Raw genomic sequence first — 9,601 nt, 5'->3', positions numbered from 1 at the left:
TGGTGTTGTATCATAATGTTGTTCAGTAGCCCCCCATGTGTGACTAGGATTATATTATTATTATTATTATTATTATTATATATAATATATATATTTACATCTTCATTTGGATGTTGTAGTAGTGTATCATAATTATAGCTTTAATTATACACAAACATAAACAAATCAATAATGTCATTTAATCCTAGCCACAGATGGGGGGCACATTGTTGAAGTTCTCAAGGTGTAATAATAGATTAGATGTAGGCTACTGTTTTCTCTGAAATGAGGTTTTCATGGAGTGGTCTTGTCTTGGCATTCTTCTTGTTCATTACTCTCAGTGAAGTTCAAAGCATTTCTGGAGTTTGTGAAACTTGCTGATCCAGTTGAAGTGGCTAACACACACACTGTGTGTGGACATGTGCATGTGTTTTTTGTCCTCAGGGTTCCAATAGTTGTGGTGTTGTTTGGACTGAGGACTCTGTGGCGTACTGAAGACTCTTCGTTCCGAAAATGCTTCGAACCGGAGGTAGGTCTTTTGCTATTGAACTACCAGTTGTGATGCCTTAGCTTAGGTATAAGCCTGGCTATCGCCTAATGCACGGTGCTGTCTGGTGTGATGACATTGCAGAAGTCACTTGTTTCAGATGTGGGCTGCCTGCCCATGTCAGTGTGTGACATCTCTTCTCTTGACATTATCTTCGCTTAACTTAATTTTGGTATTGCAAAGCGAGTAGCTTGTAGATTGTGAACTGCTTTCTCTGTCTCTTATCTCTTTCTCTCTGTCTCTTATCTCTTTCTCTCTGTCTCTACCCTCTCTCCACTCTCTCTCTCAGGCCTCTTAAAGCTGGCAGCCGTGGTTGGGACCTTCATGCTAGCCGTGTTCCTGGCCTTCGAGCTGCTGGACATCAACATGGACTTTAATTTGGCAAACATGTTTGGTGAGTCTGGCTGTGGCTCATTCTGTTTTTACCACCAACATTACCACCAGTCCCATGAAGGAGTCATCTTTGAGGAAGGGGGGTTAGACTAGCCAATTGCTTCGTCATGTCAAAAAACCACCCCTCGGGTTGTGTGGAAGAGACAGAATGTCTGATGTGATTCCCCCCTAGGTCAACTCTGAAATGCGATAGCTAAGTGTTTGAGTCTGTTTTCTGTATCCTGTAAAAACCCTTAGCTGACTTACAGGAGAAATGAGGAACTTCTGAGTTGACTCTACAGGAGAAATGAGGAACTTCTGTGTTGACTTCTTCATTTAGCCGTATACTTCCGTAAGATGTTGAAATGTGTCTGAAATCAATGTGTTTTGTGTTTCTGTCCCTCTCCAGCAAGGTCTGTCTCTGTTGATGGAGGTCGTAAGTACACTCTCTAATCACTTATTATCTGTCACTGTGTCTTCACCTGTTAATTCCTTTTAATTAAAATTAATTCCTTTTGGTCTATCTTAAGATATTCTGTTCTTCTGTATTCTTTCCCCCCATTTTATATGAAACGCAGCGACGGTCTTAACAATGACAACGCTCCATCATGTATGCTAAGTCCTAGCCTAATAGACGCCTTAGGCTTGCTTCATGTCCTGGCTTTAGTAGTGAGTGCATAGCGCGGGGGATTAGCAGGAGAGTAGTATTTATTGAGCGAAGCTCTATATAATAGTGTTATTATCAGTCAGGTTTTTAATGACAATGACTCATCGGGAATGTGCTCTGTGTGGTGCTTGTTTAGGGCCTTTGTTAGCTGATGTTGGCTGTGTTGTTTGAAAATAAATGGGTGTGTAATAAATTGGGTGTGTAAGCTCGGGTATTTGTTTTGGAATTCCATCCACAGCTACCAAACCTTCCCGGTTTAAGTGTGGCCTGTCCAAGCAGTGTCCAGCGGGCCACTTCTCCTTTAAGATGTCCAGCGGAGCCGCCAGTGTGGTGGGGCCAAAGATCTGCCTGGAGGACATCATGTAAGAGAGATAGATACGTCCCTCCCTTTAAGGGGGGGGGGGGGGGGGAAAGAACACCGCCACATGCGGGTAGATTTAGGCTTTGGCGGGTAGACCAAAAAGTACATTATCTGTTACAGTTACATTTACATTTTTGGCGTTTAGCAGACGCCTTTATCCAAAGCGACTTACAACAAACATTTGACTAAGTCAGGGAAATCATCTACCCACCAGTCATAGCAGGAAAAAGTAGTTATGCTATGTTTTTACTGCCTTGTTTATCTTGTTTATCTTGTTTACGGCAACTTACGCATACATACATACATACCTACATACCTCACATAATAATAGGATAATGTAGGTGTGTTAATATTAGTCATTGTTTCAATTTTGCTTTGTTTGTTTTCTGTTTTGTCTGTCTGATCATTCCCTTAGAATTGTAAAGTGTCCTTGGGTTTTTTGAAAGGCGCTATATAAATGAAAGTTATTATTATTATTATTATTATTATTATTATTATTATTATTATCAATAAGCTCTTGATTCCTTTCTTTCAGACTGATGAGTGGCGTGAAGAACAACGTTGGAAGAGGAATAAACATCGCCTTGATTAATGGTGAAATACTCTGTTCTTTAGGCAAACACTAATCCTCATTGTGCTCGTAGTCAAATCTCTCACTCTCGGTTGATCTTTGGCACAGGTGAGGAGGAAGCAGGATGTGGATATCTGAGTAGTCCTGAACTTTGGTCAGGGATGGGCGACTCCGGCTCTGGAGGGAACACAGTGTAGTGCAGACTTGTTCCAGCCTAGCGCTAAAACACCTAATATATAATAATAATAATAATTCATTATATGCATATGTTACGGTACATGTGGGAATACGGTACATGTGGGAAAACTAGGGTTAGGGTTAGGTGCTACGTCGACTTGCTACATGCTGGCATCCCTAACCCTAACCCTAACCGTAGCACCTACTAACCCTAACCCTAGGGTTATTCCCACATGTACCGTATTCCCACATGTACCGTAACATATATAGCGCTTTTCCGAGGCTCAAAGACGCTGACAATATGGAAAAAAACGGAAAACACAGAAACAACAAGCAACAGATAACATGAGCACATAGAACACAGAGTTAACGAACGGGGAGGGGGTTGGCAGGGTTAGGGGAGATGGTTAGGGGTAGGGGAGGTTGTATGCATGTAGGGGTAGGGGAGTATGTATGCATTATAATATATAATATAATCCATATAATATTTGAGTCAGGTGGGTCGGTGCTGGGCTGGTACAAAACCTCCACACGTTGTCTGTTGTTAGTTTAAGTAGTGGTGTAACTATATTTCATATTTGGTTAAACTTCTTCCTGGTGCTCCAAGCCCACCACTGGCTAACAGTTTAACAACGCTCTACTGTAGGTTTAACATCACTGATGTTATATTGGCTACAATTTCTGAACTTCTAAAGATAGACAGCGGCAATGCCTACCACAATACCCCACTGTTCACAGTAACTAAATACACTAGGAACTGTTTAAGGTTAATCATATGCTGAATCAAGTGCTGAACAGTAGAATAGCACTATTGATTGCTAATATTTTCTTTTTTCCCCTCACAGGAAAGACAGGAAAGGTCATCAACACCGACAGCTTTGACATGTGGGCCGGAGGTGAGCGCTGCTTTTGATTGGTTGATTGGTTTCTTGTTTGGCATTTCACGTCTGAGGTGAATCTCAAAAATCCCAGTGTTTCCCCTACCTTTGCCTAACGGAACCCCCCGCCCCCCCAAGAAAGAGGAATTATTACGGACGTAGACACCAAACACCTGACAAGCAGGCTAAAATATCCGCTTTTTAAAAATGCACCCAACCCGAATCTGGCGAGTGGCAAGCCCATGGGCTCTTTGGTAACGTTAGTCCGCCAGTAGTCTCGCATAGCCAAACCTATCTCCACACTACGCTTCGCGCTGGAGAATAATACAAGATTTTGCGCGAGTGCGCGCGCGACGCGAGAGAGTTTTTGCCGGGTGAGATGTCTTCAGATAGAAAGTAAGCAAGTTGAAACGTTAGCAAATATAATTGCTGAGTGTTCTAACAGAGCAAGTTGGTTCAAATTGGTCTTTATTATTGTGACCACTATAAAGTGTCTGATTATAGTTCCATGGTATGTAAATAGTGTCAAAGAACTAGCAAGCTAGGTAGCTAGCGTGCTCAGAGGTGATGAGATGAGCTAGTCTGCTGCACACATGCCAGCTAAAGAGCTAACTGGATGCACTTTATTATTTTACTTAAAGTAGATATACAATCTTTCTTATTCTGCTAGAATTGGGCTTTATGGTAATACCATAATGGCATATTTACAGTACATGGACAGTGGATTGAAGCATTGGAAATGTCAGTTTTTTATAGTTGGACATACACAAATGTTTTCAGGTGAGAGAGTAAAGTCAAAATTACATTATCTGACTGCATTGCCCACAGCAATCCAATATTCAATTATAATTATGTTATAAATTGATATGGATCAATGTATACCTCTTATTAGATTATAAATACTCATTATAATAAATAATAAATAATAATAAAAACCAGTATAATAAATACTGGTTGTTATGTTTGCCTTTTGGTTGACAGCAAAAGGGAGAGAGGAGGATAGAGAGGGAGAGAAGGAGAGAGAGCAGGATGGTGTCGGCACACTCAAGGATGTTGGACTCGCAGAGGAATGCCTGGCATGGTTTAACAACTACTTCTCTGGTCGTGTGCAGTCTGTGAGAGCTGAAGGCCTGCTGTCTGACCCAATGTCCCTGTCCATGGGTGTCCCCCAGGGCTCCATTCTGGGTCCAACACTATTTAATATTTTTATAAATAACATTGCTCACGCGGCTGGAAACTCTTACATCCATCTGTATGCTGACGACACCATTCTTTACACGTCTGGCCCCTCTCTGAACACCGCCCTGACCGATCTCCAACACAGCTTTAATAGCATCCAATATGCCTTCTCCAACCTCCATCTTCTCCTAAACACAGATAAAACTAAATGCATGATCTTCAATCGGACCCTACCCCAAGCCTCCTGTCCCCCAAAAATCACCTCACTGGATGGGTCAGTACTAGAATTTGTCAACACATACAAATTTCTAGGTATCTGGCTTGATAGTTCACTCTCCTTCCAAACCCACATCAATAACCTACTCACTAAAGTCAGAACAAGAATTGGTTTCCTGTACCGCAACAAAGCCTCCTTCACCCACTCTGCAAAACACACTCTGGTAAAAATGACCATCCTGCCAATTCTAGACTATGGAGATATCATTTACAGGATTGCCCCCAAAAACCTTCTCAATAAACTGGACGTCATCCATCACACTGCCATCCGCTTTGTCACCGGTGCCCCTTTCAATACACATCACTGCGACCTGTACTCCCAAGTCAACTGGCCATCACTCCACACCAGGCGACTGACCCACTGGTATCAGTTCATCTATAAATCCATCATCGGCAAATCCCCCCCCTACCTCTGCTTACTACTGAACTTCTCATCCAGCACTCGCAATCTCCGCTTCAACAAATACATCACTCTGGTCCCCCCCAAAGTCCGCACCTCCTTTGGCCGTCACTCTTTTCAGTTTGCTGCCCCCACTGACTGGAATGCGTTGCAGTTGTCATTAAAACTCACCACTTTTATAGCATTACCCACTTTTAAACACTCACTTTCAGATGTTGTCTCGGATCACTGCACTTGCTTTTAAGATAACTTCCCCCTGCTGCAATGTATAGATATTTTTGATACTGTATTGCACTCATGTTTTATATTGTATATATCGTGTTTTGTATCGTATATACTGTGTTGTATTCTGTGTACTGACTTGCCTCTGTTCTGCCAATTGGCCAGATCGTCGTTGCAAATGAGAATTTGTTCTCAACCGACCTATCTGGTTAAATAAAGGTTAAAAAAAAAAGTTAAAAAAAAAGCAAGAACCAGGTGAGAAAGTGGACAGGTAGTCAAGACCACATAAGTAAGTAGCCTTAAGAACCGACGGTTCTCGAGCCTAATGGCCCATAGGACAGGAGCCTATCTCCTGTTTCCGTAGCGTGAGGCGGCTTAATGTACAAGTTAGTACACCACCTGGACATGACGCTGGGGGGGGGGGTCCATGCCACGGTCCATGCCACCCCCCCAAGGCAGCAAACCTAGGGGAAACACTGAGTCCTCAATACATTCCTCACCGCATCTTCTCTCCTCACCACCTCCTCAAATCACGTCCAAGGAGAAGGTCTTAAGCCCAATTTATACTTAATTATAAATTATAATTTACGCGCGGCTACGCCGTAGCCTACGCAAGGGCTCTCCCAATTTATAGTTCTGCGTTGGTCGGTCTGCGTCGCGTTGGTCGATGTACTCATAGCGGCATAATAGCGATTTTTTTGTTATGCTTGTTGTAAAGAAAATGTCTATGATGCATTGAAATTACATTAAACTAAGATAATAAGATGGTTATCATAATTTTTCTAATCTTTATTAATAAGTAATTACAGAAAAAGTAAATGACATTTCTGTCATGGCTTCCGCATTTAGGCCTACGAGAGAGTCGGAATCATGTCGGAATCATGTGCTACCAAGCGGACCAATCACAGTGCTTACGGTCTGCGTAGGCACTTCCGCGTAGTTACATTTTTGGAGAGGTGCGCGTCAACCTACGGCGTAGGCTACGGCGTAGATTTTACGCAGAAGTATAAATTGGGCTTTAGGGGACGCACCTCAGATATTCTCCTCCCCCCTTCTCGACTTCTGAGAAGGAGGCAAGGGGAGAGGAGATGAGGAATGAGAACATTTCTAAGAAACTTCTAAGAAATTCCCAGACTTCTAACCGTCTGGGAATAGGGCAAACACAAGTCAATGTAAATGTGAATGTGTGTGTCCCCTCGGCAGATGTCAACACTCTCATTAAGTTCCTGAAGACCATCGAGGAAGGGACAGTGGTGATGATCGCCACCTTCGATGATTCTTTCACAAAGTAAGAGCTCTTGACAAAAGACAAACGTTTCACAAGTCCATGCTTTGCTTGGTACCTATGACTGGGAGTCAGCATTTTAAATACTTCTACACAAATTACATTTGGCACAAAACTAGAATTTAGAAATCACCATGCTGTAAGAACTATCATTAATCTACCAATGGACTCAAAGGGAGTTTGACCCCAACTCCGCTACTGTTAACAAGGTAGTTACAATGAATGAGTTCAATGAATGTTGAGGTTTTATTGTGGTTTACTGTGTCACGCTAAATAAAGCGTTGGTGACAGTCGATTGTTTCCTGATCATGTCATTGACGTTGTTCTGTGTTCTGTCCACAGGCTCAACGACGAGGCAAAGAAGCTGATAGCTGAACTGGGCAGCTCCAGTATCAACGCTTTAGGCTTCAGAGACAACTGGATCTTTGTGGGCGGTAAAGGGATTAAGACCAAGAGTCCCTTTGAGCAGGTAATTTAACCCCCTTCATAACCCTGGTTTGGAACTCTTTCACCTCTCTTTGCTGGATGGCTAGGCCAGACCTAGGTTCAATTAGTATTTCAAGTCAGATCAGATCCTAAGCTTTGCTTGATTGAGTTTGCCAGTTTTCCTGGCCCAATTGGACCAATAGGATAGTCTCAAAAGTGTCTGACAATTCAGGCAGGATCAATCAAACGCTCAGAAGTATTTAGGCCCATGTGTGGACCAGGGATACTCAGTTAGGGCTTTCACACCACCAAGGAACCGCTCCTGTTCTGAAACCACCAAACCTTGGTGCTCTCTGGCGAACCAGCCCGCGTTCATACCAGTGTAACCGGAACCATCCGCGTCATCAAATTCGCGTTTGCGCGTGTGCGTGCGTTTGCTGAGCATGTGAGAAATTAGGAATGTTCCTGAGCATGTGAGGAAGATAGAGAGAATGATGAAACGTTTGATAATTGTTTTGATCACTAATGATTACATTTAGATTAGATTACATTTTGTCTCCTTCCCTCTTGTTGGACTTTGCAGCCTAGAATATGACACACCCACTGACGACATGACTGTTGTAGATTTTGGTTCCCGCTTGAGAACCACAGTTTTCTTGTTCCCGCTGCGAACCAACTTTTCAGGCTCCGAGACTTGTTTGGTTCTTTGGCGGTGTGACTTGGAGCGGTTCTTTGGCGGTGTGAAAGCCCTAAGTGAGTGTTGTAGTGCATGCAGAGTGGACACAAGGTCACGTGCTATAGCCTATGTAGGACCATGAGTATTATTTTCCATTCACAGTTCCTTTCCACACCTTTTGACTTATTCATTTTCTTTAATATTTCCAGATTATCTTTAGTAAGATTGACATTCGACATTTGCCACATACTGAGTATGTTTTACTCCATAACCCATAGAACGCAGATGCTCCTTCAGGGTCTACCTTGTATGTTTCCTCGTACCGTTGGGAGGCCAGCTGGCTAATGTTCCTAGCCTTATCAGGACACAGGCCGGGCCAGGGCAGGCACTGGGCGTTAATACAAACATACTGTGTGTTTACCTTTCCAGCACATAAAGAACCAGGCAGAGACCAACAAATACGAAGGCTGGCCTGAAGTGTTGGAGATGGAAGGCTGCATTCCTCAAAGACAGGAGTAACCCCCTCCCTCCCCCCCCTCCCATGTACCAACCTCTTGGACCTGTTACCTAGAACAAACTGATTCCTGGCTTCTTCTCCTCATCTCCGTGCCCCGTCATCATGAAGGCCAGGTGTTTTTCCTAACTGATCTGACCATGGGATAAACTCCTGGCCCGACTCATGACCCAACCGTCATGACAGGTGTCGAGCTTCTTTGTGTAGTTGTCACCTGATCTGTCCATTTAGGTCAGCGCAGATGAAAGAGGAGAGGAATATGAAGAGAGGAAGCCACCACCGGACGAATTCCAGACGGACTCCTAGCCCCTTCCTCCCAATCCTTAATCAAATGGTAATTGCTTCAGCTTGCCCTCTGATAAGATGGGTGGAATTTCCACCTCACTCCTTATTGCTTTTTTGGTTTTGTCTATTTATGGAGAGAGAGGGTTACTGATCACTGTGAAATTTGTAAATATAACCACGGGAAAATGATCCAAATTATAAGATCCTTTTTCAAAGGTTCCATATTGTCTTAATATAATTCCTTTAATTTACCAATATTTGTAGTATTATATGACTTAAAAGTGCAAATAGTATAATATTGCATTTTTCTTCTAGGGATTGGTTGTTTTTTGGGTGGAATGGGGAGGGGGTAGGCGTCTAGATGTATGTCGTGGAAAGCACAAGTGAGTGCGTGTTTGTGTGTTTGTGTGTTTGTGTGTGTGTGTTTGTGTGTGTGTGTGTGTGTGTGTGTGTGTGTGTGTGTGTGTGTTTTAGTAAAGCTATGTGACCCTTTGACGTTTTGGACAGGTTCACATATGTATGGTTCAGAAAATTATTTTGTGAGTGTTTTTCAATGATTGACGATTGTTGTAATCACTTGGGATTGTAGGGCCAAATTCAAAGCAGTGAAAAACTGTTGTTTCTCTTGTTTCTGTTTTTACTTTTAAAACGACTTACTCTCTATCATATGTCTTCCGCCTAGCAGTGTTAATGCTAGGGTAACTTCATTACTACTGACTGCATTGTGATGTCACTGTCACCTCTCGTATGCTAACCTTAGCTGTAGTCACTCTGGGTGGTAAGAAG

At 42.8% G+C, this 9,601-nt stretch overlaps 1 protein-coding gene across 1 annotated transcript; it reads left to right on the top strand.

Annotated features, from left to right (window-relative positions):
* Positions 1–437: 437 nt before the first annotated feature.
* Positions 438–9,029, top strand: fam3c (FAM3 metabolism regulating signaling molecule C). Its single transcript, XM_080537541.1, has 9 exons — positions 438–508; positions 816–920; positions 1,308–1,334; positions 1,804–1,927; positions 2,462–2,520; positions 3,520–3,570; positions 6,833–6,917; positions 7,257–7,383; positions 8,446–9,029. Exons 1-9 carry the CDS (start codon positions 493–495, stop codon positions 8,533–8,535), a joined length of 684 nt encoding a protein of 227 aa, XP_080393667.1. The 5' UTR covers positions 438–492; the 3' UTR covers positions 8,536–9,029.
* Positions 9,030–9,601: the final 572 nt, after the last annotated feature.

Source organism: Nansenia antarctica, assembly GCF_963989245.1.
Source record: "Nansenia antarctica genome assembly, chromosome: 8".
NCBI lineage: Eukaryota > Metazoa > Chordata > Actinopteri > Argentiniformes > Microstomatidae > Nansenia > Nansenia antarctica.
Note: the sequence above shows the minus strand (reverse complement) of the source record. Positions and strands in the feature narration are given on the sequence as shown.